This window comes from Cariama cristata, unplaced genomic scaffold, assembly GCF_000690535.1.
Source record: "Cariama cristata isolate BGI_N322 unplaced genomic scaffold, ASM69053v1 scaffold1373, whole genome shotgun sequence".
Taxonomy (NCBI): Eukaryota; Metazoa; Chordata; class Aves; order Cariamiformes; family Cariamidae; genus Cariama; species Cariama cristata.
Window position 1 is genome coordinate 237922 of NW_009608755.1, and position 23124 is coordinate 261045.

General features: G+C 38.0%; 1 protein-coding gene across 1 annotated transcript in view; it reads right to left on the reverse strand.

The window, feature by feature from the left end:
* The window catches only part of BANP (BTG3 associated nuclear protein), a gene marked incomplete at its 5' end in the record, with an annotated part of 116310 nt that overhangs the window by 79609 nt on the left and 13577 nt on the right, over positions 1–23124 (reverse strand). The window contains 2 exons of the mRNA XM_009697246.1: positions 4317–4484; positions 22077–22316. Of these exons, the coding sequence (XP_009695548.1) occupies positions 4317–4484; positions 22077–22316 (408 nt within the window). The remainder of the gene's footprint in view (positions 1–4316; positions 4485–22076; positions 22317–23124) is intronic.

The window sequence follows — 23124 nt, forward strand, 5'->3', positions numbered from 1 at the left end:
GCTCCTTTGCAACACTTGAAGAAAGTGCCAATAAATTTCTGCTGATTGAAACGTGTTATTACACTATGACATAACAGAAAGCTATCTTGCTATTATCAGCCCCTAGAGACGGCTGATAAAAAATATTGCTTCAAGCCAATCAAACACAAAAGTTTTGGATTTGAGCCTTTTTTTTTGTTGCACCTCTTGGTCACAATTTTAATATGAAATACTACAATCACAAGTTCAGAAGTGGAAAAACCTTACCAAACTCTGGAAAAAGTTCATACAGGGAACATGGTGTTCATTCATTCAGGCTCAGGACATTGAAATAATATTTAAACCTCTTAATGATGTTTTCAGAACAGCTCAGCTGCATAGCAGACACTGTGACACTATGCATCTACTTAAGGCATCTGCGGATGGCAACAATACATCTTAAAAAGTTGTGCTTTCTGAAGACCATGGGAAAATCTTCTAGAGTGAGCTCTAAAATTTCCTTAGGAAATTATCATCACCTAGTTAAGAATCTGTGGGGTTAAGTACTTCCACAAACAGCTTAAGTTTATCATATTTAACCCGGTAAAAGGGGTGACTGCGTGTGTAAATTTTTCCCCTATGTGGCATAACGTGAAATGCTTATTTACAAGATGGGAAACGAAAGTGCTTTCCTACTGAATGAGTGCGACACCACTGTTGTACCTAAACTACCTGAGAACCTGACACACTTACCTTCAGGTGCTCAGTGAGTTAGCCTGACTAGTCACAGAACTGTGCTCTACTACATTTCCTGATCTAACTACATAATTACAGCTTCTTTCAATGACAGTCATACAGTCTTAGGCCGAATGAGTGGAGCCAAAGCCAGAGCTTCTCAGAACAGCTCAGAGGACACTATGCAAGAAACTATGCTGCATATCCCCACATCCTTCACAGTGTAAACATGACACGGTAGTCATTCACAATCTTTTAAGAGCTTTTTTTTTCACTGTCTCTTTTGTGAGAAGCAGCTGCTATATTCCACCCAACACAAATAACTCAAATGCCTGTTATTTGTGAATTGACATGGAACAAATGTATTACTTGGTGAAACCACACACAGGTATTCTTCTGCGGACAGCAGCAACCACAGCTGGGTGGAGACCTGACAAAAAGCACCAAGAAGCTGATCTTAATAGCTATAACTAACAGTGGGAAAGACAGTTTCTCAAGTAGCTGAATTTCAGACCGTTCAAGGCTCACCTTAAATTGCCCCCTGAAACAAATGCTACCATAAAAACTGTCCTGGTTCATATGTAACACTTTAAAAAGCTGTATTTGACAGCTATGTTGTCATAACTGTGAAATACAGACCTCCTTTACTTCAGAGCTGTGAAATATTACTTCTCTTTCCTGCTAGCTGGCAGCGGGAATTCTGCTATATCCACTATACAGTGTGTATAATAAGGAACAGATGCCGATGAATTATGATGCTGTAATTCCATTGAGGGGTTCCAGGGATGTCAAACCACAAAGGCAAAGTCTGAGCGGTTCGTGAAGTTACCTGAACAGAGCAGTGGAATTACAGCCCTGTCATGCAAAAGTTACCTTTTTAAACATGTGTGAACCTACATTTTTTTCCTTGCATCTTTTCTTCTCTTTCTTTTCCCTATACACTCATTCAGCCTCTCAATCTGCTCTCCTGTTTTTCCTCATACCTCCTCTTTTTTCTTCAGGTGAAATGCCACTCCCACCTGATTTTGGAATGCAAATTAGTTTTTCAAAAGACCACCTGATTCTGAAAAGTGGTCTGTTTTTCTACGAGCTTTTTCACAGTGGGTGTGAATGTAGTGGTGAATTCATCTAACGCCTTTACAGCCTCCCAGAAAATGATGCCAATGACATTCTGAGTAAGAGCAATATTTTAAAGCAAATTAACAAAAGACTCTGAATCCATGGGAGCACTTTCACATACTGTTACCAAAGGCAGCTGTTTATGTTATTGCCGGTACTCTACGCTTGGCTGCACGGTCTATACAGTCCTGCCAATGATGTGCCAAGATGCCTCAGCTGACCTTCATCATCTTCTGGACCAAAGACATCTTTATAAGGACATGCAGCCACCTCTTTGCTATCATGGGGACTTGGAAGACAAGATAGCCTGTACAGCAGGAGACCCAGGTGGCATAAGAACTCCTGGGGAAATCCTGGAGATTGATGTTCCAGAGGCAGCCAAGCTCAGCTCCAGCTAAATGAGCTACCTGAGCGCACGACCCAAAATACCAAGGTGGCCCTTGCAGAGCCAGCTCATGAGTGTCTGTACCATGCTACTCCTACCCACTCAGATAGCACGCTGCTGAAATCCCAGGAGTTAATTCAGGTGTCTTTGTACTCATGGAACAATTTACCCACAAATCAGGTTAGTGGAATTGGGGGGGGATTGAGTTTTCATCTTAACCATAACAGAAAAAACCCACCAAAACTTATTATCTTAGGGCCCTCTGAAGACAAGAATTCACTGAGCTCGTCTGTGTTTTGCATCTCTACACTGGTCTCCCCAAATCTCCAAACCAGAATATTAAAGATTAATACTTTTTAATAATCAATCTGAACAACAGTCAAGGAGTACAGTCTAATGAGCACAGGCCCATAATACCCACTTACTACTGCCTTTTTATTCTAAAATACTGATTGCTAAGAGACCGAAAATAAAAATCCCATCAACATATATGGCTTATGGTTATCATTACGTTGATTAGTTGTTTTAATTTGAGAATTTTGGATACGATTCCCAGTTCCAGCACATAAAATTTTCCATTGAAAGCAGATTTTGGCATTCTTTGCATGAGATACAGTGGTTAGTGTTAACATGCAACCAAAAATTTTATGCAGGCAAATAAACCTACTTCCTTTTCTTTGGGCTCACTTCCAAAACACTGGTTTTAATATATGATGTACAAATGTCCCATAACACTGCTTTATATTAAAAGTCTGAGCCAGAAATGTCCTATGAGAACACTTCTTAGGTCAGTGTTTTTCATTTGTTATTATTATTCATGCATACATACCTATATGGAAATATAGAATCACCTATAACGTATTTAATTTATTCAGAAGACAATACTTCAGGAACAAAATGTAGCACGTCCTGCTAAATGGTGTGAACACACTGAGAAAGATTTATTCACTTGACTCCTATTACGAACATCAGTTGCAGAAACATTTTGACCTTCTACTCAAAAAGATGAACGTGGTGATAAAAACCCATATGATAGCACAAAGCTGCACGTGCTGACTTTCTTCATTTAACACATGTGAATAGACATTCTCAAGCATCTCAGTGAAGCCAGGCATTCAGATAACATACAAATCAAGCAAGCCAATCTCTCTCACACACTGGAATATACTACACTTTCATTTCTGGCAAATCTGTATTTTACTTCTGTTTTAGAGACAGTCTCCTTTCTCCCTCTTCTCTTTGTGAGCAAACACACACACCTCACTTCCTTTCTAGGATCAGTAATGCACTGCAACCAGGAGCGTGACTGCGATTTGTAGATGAAACAGGATTAGAAGCTCATCCTACCAGGGATCTACTTTGGTACAAGCCCCATGAGGCTGGGAAGGACTTTAAATGCATGAGGAGGTGAGGTGTAGGATTCACAGGGAGTGTTGCGAGCGACCTTGAACAACATAGCCTTGAAGGAAATAGTCTGAGAAAGCAAGTAATGAAGCAAGCGCAGAAAGGGAGCTGAAAAATGTTTTGAAGCACAGCTGTGAGACCGAAATTAGAAGACGCGTGTCTTGATTAACAGCACCAATTAAAAGCTTAGCTGCAGCGCATGGACAGCAGGGGTTAACCAATCCATGAACAAACTAGAGCGCGTGGACAGCTAGTGAATCTGTATAAGCACAAACTTGTAAACAATAAAGGTCTTTGGTTTTACCCGCGCCAGAGTCTGTGAATCAATCCCTACAGTGAGGAGGTGGTTGGTGTGCATTGAAGGTCCATGAGGATTTAACTACAAATGGCTGGCTTCACTTAGTACATGCATACACTCCTTGAGAAGTATTGTAGACATACATACACTGCAATAGAGAGACCTCTTTGCCAATGATAAATGGTACTTCAAAAAAAAAGCAATAATATAAAATCCCTAGTTCAAAAATTCAGTTGTGAGAAACGTGGGTTTCTCCATCTATCTTTGTTGCACAAAAATACTCACATTTGTGGGTATTACACATGCACTTGTGGTAAATATAACTTAAGATCAAAATAATTTTCAGGTATATTGAAAAAGAAATGGTATTATTACTGTAAGCTTCCATTTCTGTTGGGGTTTGTTTGGTTTTTTTACCTGAACCATTATAAGATGATGATGAGGGTGTTCGCCTTGAAAAGCTTTTCACGGCAAGACTCTGCCCTCGCTGTTTCCGCCTCCAAGCTGTTCGGCATTTGGAATCTATGCTTTGCTTGATTCGATACCAATCAGATTCGGTGATTCCAAATTTGTAAAATAGGTGACCTGTAATTAGAGAGAAACACAAAAGGGTGAAAATCAGCATAAATCCGTATTTTCAGGAAAATGCATAGATGACACACAGTCACACACACAAGGTGAACAAAGCAACTCTGAAAATTGTAGAGCTGCCCTCATGCTTGACACCACCTAAAGGAATACAATGACATTACAAAAAAAGGCAAAGCTATACAGTGATGTGATTTCAATAACTATCCACAACATTAAGTAATCATACAGATGCACAGTTATGTATTTTAAAATGTCAGCAGTCTACAAAATTTTCTAATCTACACTTCTATCCATGGAAACTGCACTATTACATTCAAGCTGTGCAACACTAACCAACAGAAGGATCCAGCACTCCAAAGCCACAACTGGACAAAGCTTTATTTCTCACTGATAGTGCCCCACAATAGGTATAAGTAGGAAGCCATATAAAGCTCCCTATAAAAGAAACTCTTCTAAAGCTCAGTTCAAAGTTCATGAGAACCCAACAAAAACACAATACAAAATTATAATCTTCTGAAACTGTTATTACTAGTATTGAGTCATATAAAGAGCCACAGTATGTACTTTCCAGCATTTGGTGCTAAGTTGCCAAACTGTTGTATAAACACAACGTGGACTCCGGAGTTGAACCAAGTATTTTGAAACAAAGCTCATACAGATTGAGTCCTGCTGCCAACTCAAACCAGGTTTCTTATCCTTTGCAACCTCTGCACTCGAAGGGGAAGCCTAGTAATACAAGAAACGGAGCAAAAAGACTATTTCAGGTATGAGAAGAAATACTTGTTTCAACATCTGGACAAATGGATTTAAAACTGGGAATGAAACATGTAGTGCATTGTCAGCTGTTTCAAGGTCCTCCTAAAGTATTGCTACATACTTTTACCATTTCATTGTAAGTTTCAGAGTGGTTTATATTTGCTTAAAGCATCAACAGCTGAGAGTATCTGACTGACTGTTAAGAGAAATTTATAATCTTCGTGGCTGTAGAAAAAGCACTTGAAAAAGTAAACCCAAAGGTTCAAAACCCATGAATTGACACAGAACTATCCGAACATTTAACATTCTCTAAAGCTTCAGTACTTCTGAACTTTCCAGATTTAGATAAGCTGCAATACTGCAGTTAAACAACCCAAAGCTGTAATACATGCTTTCACTCAACGTGACTATGCTTGAAGGATCTCTTTAAGACTCTTATTTTCCTTTTGGTATCAGTTGTCTTTCATATCCTGCAAAGTAAAATAATCTTTTCAACCTACTGGGTTTTTGATCTTACACCCAAACAGGATCCTGATCCTGTGAAGTACTTCAGCTGTTATATGGTCCTACAAACAGGATATGGTCTGCGCCTGTAAGACAAATGATTTGAAGCCTACAGCCGCAAAATTCCAGGTTCGCAAAAACTAAGAGCTTTGTACTTTCCTTTGTATTATAAATGAGCCCAGAGTCCTCAGAAACTGAAATTTGCAGGTTACTGTTCTAACAAAGTCAAGTGGAGTACTGTATCTCTTAAGTCATCATCATTTTTCAAATACATTTACTTTCTGATTCTCCAAATAATTTTTTAATAGATCTGTTCAAAAAGCAATTTGAAATAAAGTAGAGAACATAGAGGAAAACACTGGCATCAAAAAGTTAATTCAAAAGCGTTTTAAAGGCCCCAAGATTTTTCACCAGCAAGTGACAGCAACCCCATTACTTAGACATTGCTCTACCACCCCCACTTTATGTCTCCAAAAAGGGAATGGGAGCAGGAAAGGAGGAAAATCAACTGAAATTATCATCTGCTGCTGTGCAACAGTTTCCTTTCCATAGGTGTCAGCAAAAGGAAAGCACAAACTGTATTGTAAATACTGAGACCATATTTCTTCGTGTAATCTATTACTAACATGCACTACATAGAGAAATGGGTTTATAAATGTTTGCAGTAATGTCCAATAAAAATAGCTGTGCTTTAACTCTTTATATGACTTCAGCTGTCAGTACATACAAAAGTACTTCTGTAGTCCTACATAAAACACAGTCATATGCTCTGTGGTTATTTTGAAAAAATGTCCATATTTCATTCATAAATACATTTTAACGACTTCCACGTTGTATGCTGCTCTGTTTAGAGAAGTGACTGAATCAATTGTAGGTCAGAGAAAACTCTCATAGAAAAGCAGTGTAGCTAGGAATTTGAACTCTTACAGTGTAACCCACGGGATATTCCAGGATGTCCCTCAATTCAGAGTGAAATCAAAAGCAATATAAATTGTTTGGGACAAGACAGTCTCAGGCGCAGTGAGCTGTTCATAGCAGGAGACCCAAGCCGTGTAGGACAAGAGCTTGAGAAAGATGATGAGTGCCAGACATAAAACGTCCCAGAAATTGTTCTACTGAGGGAAGACAGGAAAAGACCTTCTTCTACTTACTGATCACAAAAACTATCATTTAAATTGATGTGATAAGGAACACCCATGAAATACTGGATAAAGAGACCGCTCCTTTCATGGAGAAACACGACTACAGAGAAAAGCATGGAACACAGATAACAAGCTGAACAGGACACAGTCAGAGAAGAAGATTTTAGGCTAGAGAGACCCAAGACATCAGGCACAGATTTTTCAAAGCCAGGTTCGCTTATTTCTTTTCCCTTTATTCATTAAATTCCTACTCAGCGGTTACGGTGGTCAAAGGTTATATAACCGGTATAGACGAAATCCCTGTTTGCACAGATTTTTACCATAACTGCATACTCAGTCACAGTAACTGCATGTGCAAATTAGGCATGAAAAATTAGCCCTTAAGTACAAAGACAGTTGATATAAAAGTTAAATGCATTTCAGATGTATAAATCTATCCAGTTGGTATTACAATTTAAAATATTATCCTACGAACAGGTCTTTAGCAACCACATTTCATAACAGTCTACCGATGACTGAAGAAAAATCTAATGCTGACGACAGTAGAGTTTTTTTCTAAGTAGATAAAAAGTTCGCCATAACATTAGAAATATGATTTACCTGTAGTAGAGAGATACATCCCGAAAACATGTGCAAACAATATTAGAAAACTGAGGCATGCTGACTTTCTGTTCTCTATCCATAAATGATCACATGCAGGAGAGCTTTCAGCTGTCTCATTCTGAGTATGTCAAATACCAAAAAAAGTTAGAAAGGCAGCACTAAAGCAATATACTGCAAATGAGACATTTAACTTGGGGAAGTCCATATTAGAAAAGACAGAAATACTTCAGTGAGAAAGTATTTGACTTTTTCGGAACATTTGCTAGTCAAAAGCAGCATGAAGCATTGTAATTCGTAAGCAGCACAGTATCTATGAGCCACATAACCCTGCTAAAGACACAAAAAATACATTCAGCAATATAATTCAGCACTTTGGCAAAGAGACAACAGTATTTTGGAAGACAGATGCATTTATAGAAGATGACTGAAGTAAGGGATTTAGATCATCTAAGGATGGCTGACTGTGTTTTTAGTGATCTTTTTATTTCGGACAATGGATGGTTGCCGGTAACGTTCAAAACAAAGGATGTACTTGTTTTTAAACTCTAAGGGTCCAAAGTTTGCATTCTCTGGGGAACCTCACTTCCTAAACAAAGCCTTCTATGAAAACACACCAGAGACTTAAAATAGTACAGTTGTTTAATAAATTGCAAGAGCTTGAGTGATTTCTATAGACCAGATACATACGAGCAGGAGCTTGGGAGACAAAAAGGTCTGCACAAAGAATTCACAGAGATACGGGCTATTCTGAAACATGCAAAAGGGAAATCACTTCGGTTTGCGAGCAAGTACCAACGCTCTAATCTTTTCAAGCAAAAGCTTAGGACAGCATGTCTGCATCGAGAAAATTTAAGTAGTTAGTATGATGCACCTGTCGACTTTTGAAGCTAAGTTCGACCTTCCACATCCCAAATTAGAAACACAGCACATTTTTGCCGAAGTTCCTATAAAACTAAAAAGACGACTGACACAACAAGTTCTAGCATGCTTCTTGTGCACTGCAAAATAAATCTTTCTGTGGTTCAAAGAAAAAAAGCTTGGAAGTGGTACAAACACAAAGACTGTCAGCAATGATGTCTGAAATGACTATATACTCCCAAACTTTTGGGGCATTTAAGGTACAAAACAGGGAGAGAAAGGGTTGGGGTTTTTTTGAAAAAACAGAGCTAATCAGAAAACCCCATGAAAACAGTGTTCCTGAGAAAGTAATCCTCTCTTTCTTAAAGGTCAGAAGTCAGTCAGCAGACGAAACAATCCACATAAAACATTAAATTGTAAAGAAATTTAATTAAGAACAAATTGAGGAGGAAGAGAAGACATTTGTAATATCAAAACCAGACATGAAATATTCCATCTTGATACTGCATTCAAAATCAGCCTCCTAAAAACAAACTTGATGTCAATAGCTTGCATTTGGATACTGTTAGGTTGTGCTGCTTCCCATTCTCCATGAGTACCAGATTTCTTGAGACAATTAAGAGGTAAATCATTATTTTCATGGACTTGGCAGAGTTCCCTTTCCTGCCCTTTATACTGAGATGGCACAGACTTTCCCTCTGTTATTGTTACATTTTGAAAGATTAGGGAAAGTGTTACCACCAGAGAATCTAACAGCCACGTGTATAAATAAAGACATATTTACATTAAGTGTGTAATCCAAACAGATTTGGCTAACTGCTCATTCCATTTTCAAATTCAACAAAATTTTTAAAGTCCAGAGAAAAACCAACAGGATGTCATATTCAAAATTCAAAGGATCAAATTGACCAACAGAATCTTTTTTAATTGACAAGAATATGATGGATCTTATGAAAAACAAGGGCTTCAGATTCTGCCTGCACAGAATCATGAAGAGGGGCGATTATTTGGGGGTTTGGCTAACAAAACGCATTTTTTCACATAAGGGTCATACATTTGGAGTTCTTTTTATTAAACGAATAGCATATGACAACAAAATCTGCTGTACTAAATATTGAAACAGCAGAGGAAAAAAAACTAAGCACCTCTGAAGTTACTTCTCGCGCCTTCAGGCTTTAATTCTTCAAATGTAATTACGGTCATGCATTGACCATATTGAAATAATTTTTAAAAGAGTAATTGTTTGCTCCTTTGACAGCTGTGAGGCAGTTTCCCCCTCCAAAACTCGAAGTGTTTAGGGTTGGGCAAAGGGATGCAGGAGGGGAGGGCAACAGCGTCCTCACTGAAGAAAAACTCGCCCCGTTACAGTCGGTGGGATGGCAGAACCTTGGCAGCTTCTCCAACGTCACGTGCTTGTGAACGTCAATCATGTCACCAGATAATCACTTTCCGTAACATTGTTCTCATCCACAGGCTAAACAACGTCCAAAAAGAGATGGGGGAGCTGTTAAAAAAAAAACTCAGAGAGAGGGAGAAGGGAAGGAAAATTCAGCTACCAAGCAATTACTCTGTTTTCCATTCTACTTCTACAGTTCCTTTGTTTAACTATTAGATTCATAGCTTTCAAAGAGCTGTAAACGTACAGACTACCAGAGACTAGAGTGCACACGTCATAGTACAAACTACATTCAGGAGGTACTTACAAACAGCCTCGAACACAACTGAAATCCTCTTCTACTACACATACCTAAGGAAGGATTTACTAAGCCTGTGTCAGTAACCAGAATCTTTCAAATCGTGTAATATAAAAATCAAACACTGTAAAATGTTCACAAAATCTAAACTTTTTCAGGAAATTTTCAATTGTCAGCTCTTAAAGAAAATAAATGCCCTGTTTTCCTAGGTATGGAAGATATGGTTAAAAAGGATTTCTGCAAATAAGATTCCATAGAAAACATTATTTTATTATACTCTTCAAGTTATAACAACACATAAACCTCAAAATTCACATTAATCAAATCCCTTTCTACCTGAACAGTAGAAACTCAACTCTATACTGGAGATCATGAGGAGTCTTATCTAGAAAACAGTATTTTATTATACTCTTCAAGTTACAACAAGTTACCTCAAAATTCACATGAATCAAATCCCTTTCTACCTGAACAGTAGAAACTCAACTCTATACTGGAGATCATGAGGAGTCTTATCTTCGATAACTTCATGACAAAACACATAATTGCTAATTTTAAAACTGCTTTACAACAAATACCTAGAAACTGCTTACCTTCAGTAAGAAAATTAAATCTGTCATGACAAGAGAGTAAGGAAATTCATAAATATCACTAAGAACACAACTGAAAAAGCCAGGCATGTTCAAGGAAACACTCCAGATGTGAAAAACCTCAGTGAAGTCAGGGGTCTTACGTGACAGCATGCGACTAGACAATTTAGGGAATAAGGACTAACTTTAGGGACACCAAAAAATGTTTCTTCCAGGAGCGTACTGCTTATATTGCATAATTCTCCTGGCTTCCAGATGCCATCATGATGTGGGTGTTATATAAAATACACATGTCAGCACATTAAGGAACCAAATTCTAAACATTGTATTTTCTTACCTTTCACAAGGTAACTGGAATAGAAGTGAGGCTGTGGACATAAGTTTCTGTGGACTGAACTGGCATCAGCCTATCAGTGTCCCATTCCTACTCCCCAAAATCCCAGTAACATAGGTCTTACAATTACCCAAGACACCATCTGTCCCAAACTATGACTACCACAAATTCCCCGAGTTCAAGAACGGGATGGGTTGAGGTAACATCCTATCACTCATTGCTTTCCTTTTAGAATGGAAATCTCCTAATATATACATGAAAGCAGCAGGGTTTAGCTATTTCAAGAAAAACAATAATTTAAAACAATGTTTTCTCATCTCAGCTCTTAAAACAAAGCCAAATTCAAACTAAGTATCTGTCTGGTAGAAATATTTTCTGAGATCAAAAGGGTGTGTTTTGATGTACCAGCATTAAAGAAAGTCAGAAGAAGTGTTGCACTACAATCAGCAACTATTTATAAAATGCTAGTTACACTGTTTAGACAATCTGCTGATTACAATTCTATGCAAATCGAACACCAAACTATTTGGAAGAAGTAGCAAGAAAGTTTTCCTCAATAGTGTCAAATTGCTCTATCATGTTGAGGAAACATTTCAGAAATGAACTTGTTTTAAATACTTACCAAAGAGCATAAAAACTGTTTGCACATACAGGCTTGTGTCTCAAACACTAGACTAAAGTGAAAGAGAATTATTCACTGCTTCAATCACTACAGCTTTCTCTGTCGACCTGAAGCTGCAGATCTGCTGATTTGGTGGATGCAGACAGATGGCTGTAACCACATTTATTTTTTGCATTTGTCTCAAGCATACCAGATCAAAGGCCTACTGTAAGAGACCAGTCACCTTTTACAAGCAATTGCTAGCAGTCTTTCTGCTTCAAGTAAAATATGTGGTCTCCCAACATCCAGATAGTTTGTTTGTTTGTTGGGATTTTTGGTTTGTTTTGTTTTTAAAAAGTTATGAGAAAGCAGTACAACCTAAAAGGCATGACGTTTCTCTTTCTCTGTTCTTGCTCTCTGTAAAACACAGACAGAATGTCTTGTATTTTAAAAGATTTAAAGCATTCTGAAAGCAAATGTTACATGAGAAAAGTAAGCATCTTCTTGAGGCTTATATGCAGATCTGGCTCAGATTTCATTCTGGCAAGGTACTGGTCCTCAAAAGAAACAATAACTAGCTTCCAATTATCAGAATGTTTAACATATAATTTTATTTTATTACAAGTTAATTCATCTGAATATTTCACTAATATTTCATTAATATTTATTTAGAATATTTGCCCAAATAGTTCATTTTTAACAAATCATAGAACCAGAGGAAACATGAAATTAAAAATTAATTTGCAAGATAAGGGCATTTAAAATAGGACCCATGCAGGCCTATAGGACCCTACCAGAACTTTCAAAACCAAAAATAAAATTAATTAGCATCTAGAACGCCCAAATTCCACCAACACATCCTCTTCTAAAACAGAAGAGCTCCTACGTTCAGACACACCTTATGTTTCCTTTCTGGAAAGCCAGCCAGTCCGGTTTTCTCTCTCTTCCCAAGAGCAGAACCTGGTTTACCCTGCCTCCTCCAGAGCCAGCCGTAGGCACGCAAAGACCGCCATCCAGTGGAGCATCACACGCACATGGCTGGCCAGAAAGGACAGCGTTTTTATCCCTCCACGTGTATGTTTGCTCAATCTGCCCTGCAGCACACGCCAAGTGCTACAAAAGGTTAGCACAACTGCAGAACCAGAGAGATGCTGTGAAATGGAAGGGAGCGAATTAATCACTATAGAAATAGAGTATTTGTGACGTTCCTGGTTGCACTCTTCGATTGAAGTTACAGTAGTGGCCGTAAGGCACTGCCGCAGGGATCGTTTGATCGCACTTCTCTGATGGTGACAGAGTACTGACAGCTGCATAAATGTAACTGTTTAATAACCAGGGTATAATTATCAAGAACATGAAGTGTCTAACTCATTACCTGAATCACTCAAGCCCACAAGAAAATAACTCTAGACCAAATCAGAGGTTTTATAACCTGAAAACAGAACTAAGTCTTCATGTCATCTACTACAGACACTAGAGTTTACAAGTTACATGAGAGGTACCCTACTACAATGACACTAGACAAATGACATACATTTGCTTCTATTTTTCCTCCAATTTTAAAAGAAAATATATTGCTTGCTCTGAAAAGCGCCTTGCAAAAATTCAAAGACACAGCAAATAAAACAAGCTACTTTGAAAAAAGAAGATCTACATTTCATTTCCTCCCAAAATACATATATTCATACAACATTTGGGTCTCAGCATGGAAGTAAAACTGCTTACTTCATATAGCAGTAGCTGTAAAGCTAAAAATGGCAGTGCTGCACAAGCACGCAGACTGCACGAGCATTTTCATCTGAAATGGCTTTTCATGCAGATTAGGACCTAAAGACTCCAACGCTTGACTTACCCAGCCACTAACAATCTCCTTCCAAATAAAATACCTAATGCACTCCTGATAACTATTACCTTCTTCGTGCATAATAAAATGCACTTACAAGATATCACGCTTTTAAGTTTTCAGTTAAGTTTACCTTTTAGTTTTGTACATTCAAAATGTCAGAGCATTCATTTATGATCACAGCCAGCAAGCAAACATCTTGCTATTCCTTTTACTCACTGGGAGAAACAATCCCACAAGGTCTATCAGACATCATTCTGTTTTGGAATGGAACATACCTAAGTATATGATGTGTTTATGGCCAAAGGATCAGCTTACTGTTTGAAAATCAAAGTCTGATGAACAAAACAAACGGAATCACCTAAATTGAAGCAATAACACTTGATCAAAATAAATGCTTCTGATTTTAAGGAGCGGCTGCCAATAACCACACATCAGGTCGTTTTCAATAGCTGCGATTTTAACAGAGAAGTCGAGTAAACAGCTGTTCATCTTTTACAGGGCAGCACCATGGGATGGGACAGAACCGGGAGCAGAACGGGTGAAAAAAGGAGGGTTGTTGCTTTAACCACCCCCTTCCCGAGACATCCCCTTACATAAGGCCTCACCGCAGTGCGGCGGGAGCCCATCTGGATGGCAAACACCGCCACACGTGCCGCCAAGAAAAACTCACTTATGAATCAACAACGAAAATTTCTCCCCTTCCGAAGGAGCTTGTGGGTTTGGAAAGGACTGGCACGACAGAAACCTGAACACTGCGGGAATTTATTTACATTTTACTTGCAGTCAGCTTGAGGCATCTCCTCACTTCACTTTTTAACCCTTGTGAAATGGGGAAAAGAAAGTTCAAAGCCAGGAAAGGAAAAGCTATGCAACTTTCTGGAATTCCGTTTACGAGATTTTGTGAAATCACAGCTCTCCTTGCATGCAGCAATGCGTTTTCCAGATGAACGTACATTATTTTTGCACTGAGATCAATCTGTGTTTGGTGGCTGAGTTGCTCTTCCTCTCAAAACGTCAGGGATCAAATACTTTTAGACTCTTCACGTCTCCTAAAACCACACCATAAAAGTTCAATTTTGTCATTTACAGGCCTTTGATAGTAAAGAAAATATTTCTTGTCTGGAGTCCATTGAAAGTTCTTTAGGAAATTTTATTTATGCAGAGACTGAGCCTGAGATACACTGGGTAACCACCAGCCTCCTCTGCAGCTGGCGAGAGTAAAGCACGCTCCGCATCCTTCTGAATTAGGCCCTGAAGGGCCACCGCTGCTGCACGCTGGAGTAACTATTCTGCAGACAGTCATAACACTGGAGAAGTTCCACGTATGGAGGAATCAGCCCAAAGAAAACAGTGGTTAGTACAACCATGATACAAAGAGTCCTCTATTTCGCTTTTAACTTCATAGCTTGGATGGATCTTCAGTATTGATAAAGATGATCCTTGGACATCACACTCAACACATTGATTATAAATGGTCCAATACTTCTTGCTGACATCAGGGTTCAGGGCTTGTTAATACATGAATATGTAATGACTTCTGAAATCCACACAAGGGTCCCTTGATTTTCATTAGAAAAAAAACAGCACTCATTCAACTAAGTTATCGTACTTGTAGCAGTACTTTCGCAATGAGCACATCTTTCTTACAAATGACACAACTTGCCCTTTTTGTTCGTTATACACTCCTGAAGCGACGTTTAAAGTGACTGACAAAACTGCTTTTATGCTCACAGACTTATCTGTTTTTAGCTGCCTCTCAAGAAGTGAGGACCAGCACACTTCAGCATGTACTTGAAGTAAGTCTGGCCAAAGCGGAAAAGTATTGACAGGATGGAACAACTGTGCATCAGCTGGAAAGAGATGGTCCAAGTGACCTAATGCATTAGTTTTCTTCTTTCTGTAGGGTCTACGAACTCACAAATGCTTGACAGCACATCATGCACAATCAAGTTAAATGCAATCACAGTTGCAACTGACAGGCTAAGCAGCTGGTTACTTTCAAGAATGGAAAATTAAATTCATTGCTTGTATAATGCAAGAACAACAAGAGAAGTGTGAGGAGGAGAGAGAAAACACAGTGCCAAAAATGTATTTTATTTCCCCAAATTGCTGCCCTTATTTCAGTTTAATAAACAGTAACTAGCCAGGAAAGTAACTGAAATAAACATAAGTGCCCAGGAAAGAAGAAAACAACAGCCAGCATTAAATTACGGCGCTTACATAAAGTCAGTAACCAAGTGCCAGCATTGATGCCATTTATGAGAACTGCGGTGCTAAGATAAACTCAATGGGTTCTCATATTATCTTCTTGCCTAGCCTCAAAAGAGGTTATCACTTCCCTCCATGTGGCAGCATTTAATTGATTCACAAAGCAGCAGCTATTTGGAACTGAAGCTGGACTTTTGCAGCTCTGAGGAAGATATGTTTGAAAAAAGCAGCACTGCTACATTACGACGCCTTTCCCGAGGGTGCTGCACAAAAAAAAATGAATGCTTTTTGGGCATGAGAAAAGCACAACAGAAACGCTTGTTTTCACTTCTTTCCATTTAAAGATGTGCTGAACTCAGACTTTCCTTCTCCCTTTCTTCTTGAGTATGAGACAGTTCAACACCTCTGCAAACTCTCCCTCCTCTCTTCCCAAGTTCTGCCCCTAGCAACAGTCACCACTCTCATGGACTTCAGAATGAACCACAGTGCAGCTTGTCTGAAATCGTCAGATGGAAGTGGTCCAGTTGCTAAGATTCAGAGCAGAGGTTCTGAATAGCACACAGTATAGTTGAAGAGAACCAGCTTCAACTTCCCCATCTGCCACAGGCGCGGTGCTGCAGAATTGGGCAAATTATTGTCTGCTTATACTCAAGCCTTCAAACTGTAAAATGAAGTTTGTCCTACCTCTAAGTCAGGATCTGGCAGCTGAGGAGAAATGCACTACAGCATCTGATAACACCGCAGTCCTCAAAGGAACAGGCTAAAGTGAACTTTTATTTCTAAAGAGCTACAGTCCATGGTATTTATTACTAGGAGAAGAAAATGTTGGCAAAAAGTATTTCCAGGGACCACAAGATTAGCTCATCCACACGGATACAAACCACCCAACTTCTTTTCAGACTACTACAGCTTGGAAGATTAGTTATTGTCCTATACGGTGAAGAAACAGAAGCATGGGTTAAACAGAAAACATCAGAGATCTTCAATGAATTACTAGCTTGAGCACTGCCACTAACCCATTCCTCTTCTCCCCAAACCTCCAGAGTATCCAGAGCATCCAGAGCATGACTGATTCTTGAGTTAGTTGGTCTGTCAAGGGGATGGGCTGAAACAACAATTAGTAATGCAGACGCAACAATTCAAGTTACAGAAATTCATCAGTTTCTAGTGCTGATGAAATATTAGAGATAGGACAAAATGGCAATTTGAAAAATTCTGATTTTTCTTGAAGTTCTCCAACAGTCTCCTGATGGAACCCAAGGTCTAGATGCATGTCTACAATTGCTGATAACCAAGACCTGTAGCAATCTGTTGCAGCTAGGTGTAACACTGTTTTAAACCATTGTATATATATACACTATACAGTCTGACAGTTAGTGACTAGTACGATGTTCAGAAATGAGACACATGAAGCCCAGAATTATAAACAGGAAATGAAAGGAAGACAGAGAGAGGGCCAAAAAAAAGGATAAGAGATTAGGAAGGGAAAAAGAGGATATAAAAGGAAAAAGGGGTATAGTTTATAAAAATACAGCTATAAAAAGGCTTTTTTAAAGTGGAAAAAATTAAAAAAAGAGAAAATACTAAATACATTCTGTATGTACAGTGTACATCTTCAGTAACCGTAATGTTTATTTATATAAACCATTTTATGTAACAGCAACAGTCTGCAGTATCTCATAAAACAGATCCACTGACGAGAAACATTAGAGTTAACAGTTTGTCTGAGAGAAGCAACTTACTACCCTTCCTCCAGTATTTAGAAGCATGATAATTCTTCAGACAGACAGAAGTGTGGCATATCTGTTGTTTATCTGCATTGCAATTAAGATCAAAATCTTCATTAAAAGCAAACGAGAAGCTGAAACAGTAGTGACTTACTGCGATTCGCAGATTTTACATGACAAGTTACAAGCTGCTTAAACCGGCCCAACTTGCATTATATTTGGGTTATGCGCATGAATATATATATACACATACTGACTATATATACACTAACTGACATACATTACACAATGAAGCAAGAGTTAAATGTGTTTCCTATTAAACAAATGCGGGTGGTCTGCTTCTCAAGCAGTATTGTGTCAATTAATTTTGTAAAGCAGTATAGTGCTTTACATAGCTATGTTTCATTCTTCCATCAAAGTGTATTAACATCTCTTTCAACCAGTACAGTAGAAAAGTGGTCCCATCTTTACTGGAAGCAATAGTACGACACAACAGAAATATCAAGCTTTGATTATCAATTTCTTTCCATTCTACATTTTTAATTGCATCTTTTAAAGTATTGTGCCATTTGAAACAGAATATACATCATTTACCATATAGTTAAAACTCAGGCTTTATCATAAGGTATTTTCAGGTAACACTTTTTTTCTGTGTTATTTAAATAACAGGGATGTATTCTGGATGAAATAAATGTTAACTCATGAATGGAAATCTGCAAAAACTCACTTTACAAAGTAGTCTTGGAAGCAGATGGGAAAAATTCAACAGAATAGTACTAAGCCGGCTACAACAGTCGTCATACATCTTTCTCCATGGTACCCTCTCCTCTGAGGGTACCGGGGTTTTTTTGTGGGGTTTTTTTGTTCTTCTTTTGGTTTTTTGGTTAGTGGTTTTTTTTTTTTAAAACAACCACTATGTCCCTAATGTGAGAGTTATTTCAATATGCATAAGCAGTTTCCCGAGCAACAGACGATTGCATGGAACAGAAAGATTTCTGGTGTCCAATAATAAAACTGAACTAAGGGCACAGGTTCCCCGTAACACAATCAGTGAATTTGTATGCCCCTCCTCTACCCAACCACTTGCTTCGCATTTAATTTGTAGGTACTGATCTTCTATCATCTTGTCATAATTAGCCAAAACTGACAAATATGTTAAAAATGGTTGGTGAGAGTCTGAAAAAAAACACACGTGCAGGTGCAAGAGGCTTTCACAGAAATGACACACTAACAAAGTTACACACAGAGGAAATAACGTTATTTTGTTTTCATTACTTAAATTATTCTAAAGAATAAGAACTATTGATAGATTGTCTTTTATGAATTTCAGAAATCTCCTCTCAATTCTTCCCAAGACGACATGTAAAAATCATCCTTTGTGTTATAAAGTTTCTCATAAGGGTAAAATTCTGATTTTGCAAATCTGTTTTTCCAAAGTTGCTTGTGGAGATTGCTATAAAATCTCAAAAGAGCTAAACCTGTATTTTGTGTTACACAAAGAAAATTACAACTGTGGATGTTCTTATATTGTATTTCACCAGAAAATGTCCACATTTTTATAGCAGGGCTGAAGTAATGAGCTACTTAATGACATATAGTGTGTTTAAGTCACTTTGGTTTCTTGCCCAAAAACTCTCTTCAATACCACTGCCACCCCACAAGCAAATTTATACCACAAGTGAAAATTTATACTTCCAAAGATAAACTTTCATCTCTCTTGTGGCAAACCTTACGCAGTATATCAAGAATTTTTAATAAACATGCATCTCTTCATCTTCTGTAGTTTCTGCATATTATACAAAATATTCTCTCTATTAAATACAGATTTGGTTGGTGTTTTCTTTTTCTTGTAGAGAAAGAAAGGAAGGAACATCTTTCCACTGACAAACTTTAAGAAACTTGAAACAAAAGGAAAAATAAAATCCTTTACATTGGCTTGAGCTTTTCTAGCTGTGATTGGCAAACGCAAGGTTGATGACAGTAGATTTTTCATTTAAGTCTAAAATAATGCATCAAAGTATTACTGCTCAAAGCAGAAGCAAACCACATTGTTAGGACAACCACCTAATTTAGTTCCCATGCTAGGGTTGCACTCAGTTTTTGGTAGATTTTACAGAACAACACTTCACCAACAAAAAACAGATGGTCGGTGAACTGGTAAAGCAAAGTGGATTTGCTATGGCAGGGTTCTTCCCAGTCTCCCTCTGACAAATATCAGGGATGAAATCATGGCACAGCCAAACTCAACAGGAGTTCTGCCACAGGACTGAACATGGCCAGAATCTCACCCTCGAAAGTTATGAGTCATCCATATGCTCACTCAGAGCAAATTCATAAACAGGCTACTGAAATCAAACTTCATTTCAACTTAATTATTTGCAGTGATGACACATTATGTTATTACATAAAATCATAATTTCTGGACCATTGTTGTTACTATTAAATCTGCTGCTTCATTAGTTTACATGCATTTTCTTCCTTTGTTGCCACAGTATTCTTTCTCATTGATAGTAGCAAATCTCAATAACTATTAACATTTAGGCATCCAAAAATGTAAACTCTAGTCAGATTTACCCGGAGTGTATTTTTTCCAGAAGGCGCACACAACCCCTACAGCTTGTTAGGGACTGGTTCCCAAAAGAAAGCAACACACTAGTCATCATGAAGAAGAAATAAAGATATGCTTCAGATTCCTGGATCCCAAACCTTCCAAACCGTGCTTGTGACATCAAAGACACAAGACAGCGGTTTCTGTGCCTATCATTCAGAATGCTGCTGCTTATGATCCACTGCTGTTACATTTCTGCTATTGCAGACGTTTTCCAACTGCAGGGATCACTTCTATAATCCAATTTGTTCATGGTCAGAATGCCTTATATAAATGACATAATCCCTAGTTTGAGCATTCAGTCACATGAGCACATTTCTTCCCCATGCTCACATTTTCAAAAATCTGTTCTTCCTACACAAATAGTTATAAACTCACCCATTTAATCTGTGATCACAGATCTAAGCAAAGGGAGAAAAGGGCTGCTAGTGACTTGCTTTAACATTGGAGCAAGATTCATTTCTTCATGTGTCTAAAAACTATTGTCAACAAAAATCTAAGTTTTAAAAACACAATGGAACAAGGTCATTTACACTGATGACATCAATAGATAAAAAGGTTTTGGAGATCAAAATTACTTTGAATCATAATAACAAAAACACATATTTAATATATTTCTAGCTGAAGTCTGAAGTCTTTTGTTTCAAGTATGTAACGAGACAAAAATTGGCCTAATGCAGCAAATTGAATGGGTTCATTTTGCCTATTAATTTCCCTGAGATAGCCAGCAAATTACTAGAAACAAAAGCAGGTCAATAGGGCTGTATTTCCTCAGCTGAGCGTAAAGCAAGCACTGCAGTCTCAACATCAAATATTCTTCATGTTTTCTTCCATGTAACTATCAAACACATTGCCCTAACAGAAGCACAAAAACAAAACATCAAATTCTTCAAACACCATTCAAAATAAGCTCTCTCTGGCTAAGTTCTTAAGCCTTAATTGGCATTTCAAACCGGCAACTGCATACAAAACACCCTAGTATAACAAATCACTCCCACTCTACTAATCCATTGGTGACCTACATATGATGTGACTATAAAGAATCTTTTAACAGTGCGATCTACTGGCATATTAAAGTCTAGTTCAATTAGTAAAGTTGATCATTTTTCAACTCTCAATTCCACACTAACATTTAAATTTGTTTCCGCTTTACATGCATAGCAAAAGTGTCACACAAGAGCTCTAACACTTGTGTCAGATGCTTGGCTGTATGAGAGGCCTTGACCTACCTCCTTTACTGGAAAATATTTACGCCAGAGCACATGGAACAGACTTGGCTGTCCTCAATGTATTCACCGAGTAATTCTCTACTAGAAGTCATCATATCAGAGCAAGATCCCCACGTCCAGATTTTGCTTCACTCAAAACTAGTGGTTATGCCTACTATATTGTATATGTCCTTGCTCTACATGAAGAAGATGCCCATGTCCAGATTCTTCTTTTCACTTAAAACTAGTGGCTATGCCTACTATATTCTATATGCAAAATACATTTGATTCACTTTAAATTGACAAAAATTGCATCTTCAGTATAAGTAATATCTGTTCACTACTGCATAATAGCTTTAATAACCAAAAGACTCAGGCGCACTGGAGCAGACAGAAGTACATTAGCATCATATGCATTGCTGCCATGAATCCACAGACCTTACGATACTTAATCTCTCCTTTATCAGAGATAGCAAATTTCTTCCATCTCAACATCAGTAAGTCTTTTGAAATAATACACATAAATGGGAAGTAAAAACCTAAGATTCAAGACCATACTGTTTTGAACACTTGAACACTTTAAATTTGCGTAATTTGTTTTATTATTTGATCCATTATCTGAGAAAGCAGTATTTCTCCGATATTTACTATACTTGGTGCGCTCACAGCTGGCAGTTGCAAAGAAATCTGAATTCAGATTTCAAGATTGAGGAATTTCTGGTGAACACCCACAACAAACTAAATTAAACCAGTCCATTAGGATTCCTTCCTAAACAAAAGCTAACAAAACATCTGTCTGGCAACAACAATACATACCCCATTCTTACAAAACGTAGTTTAACTGCAAGTAACAGACAGTTTCTGCCTTATCTACACAGTATAAATTCAAAAGTTTCAGTATTATACTCACAGCGAATTCCGTAAATCATGAGAGGATCAAGTTGCTTCTTCCCATGCTTCCCCTGACCTGAAAGGTTGGAGATGGCCTGAATTTCCCGATGAAAGAGATAATCAAGCAATGTCAGCGCCATCTTCTCGGCTGTGCGGCAGTTCGTGCTGATGTGCAGCATGTCAGCAGGGGTGATGGGGCAACGGACCCGCATCTCAGGATTATTTTCATCTCCAAGCCATGTCCCATTGGGGTAATCCTCTAAAAACAGAGATTGCGGAAATTCTAATTGTGACACAGGATGAAACAGTCAGGTTCAAGTTACAGTCAACATTTCTGAAGTTAGCATGAGTTCTTCCAGTTTTCTTCGTAGTCCCCATAAAATTCTTTAAAATTTAGCATGACTAACAGGCTCACAAGATTTGCTACAGCTAAGAAGTTATTCTCACATTCACACCAATGGTGACCAAAAGTTATTGCCATTAATGTTCTGGCCTACACAGGGAACTTGTGTAACTAGTCCAGCTGTCTAACTTGCTCCCAGATATCTTAAGTGTCTCATACCAGAGGCCAACAGCTGAAAGAACATACTATACTCACAGTGTTCTCATTCATCAAGTTAGTCATCCCCTAAAAATGAAGATTACTGCAACCCCATAATACTCTTAAAGTACAGCTAATTTCAAGAAGCTAACAGCTTTGAACCACATTTTTCCCCCAAAGCATCAGATTAAAATAAGTACAAGCAAGACTATAAATTTACGAAATTATAATCAATAGTGAGCAATAACTTATTTAATCACTTAAAAAGAATATTTCAAGCAATGACAATCATTCAAAATGTAGCCAGAGACCCCAACAAAAATGAAGGTTTTTTCTTCAAATTTACTGGCCAGTAATCTACATTATTCCCTAAACAACCAGTTTACCAAGGAACAGGCTCAGCATAAAGATAATGAATCAACCGCTAATCATCTGCCAAGTGTATCTTCCCTTCTATTCAAGCATAAGGTCATTAGCAGCAGAACTATACCTAACTTCTCTTGTCTATACACACACATTCTTTATC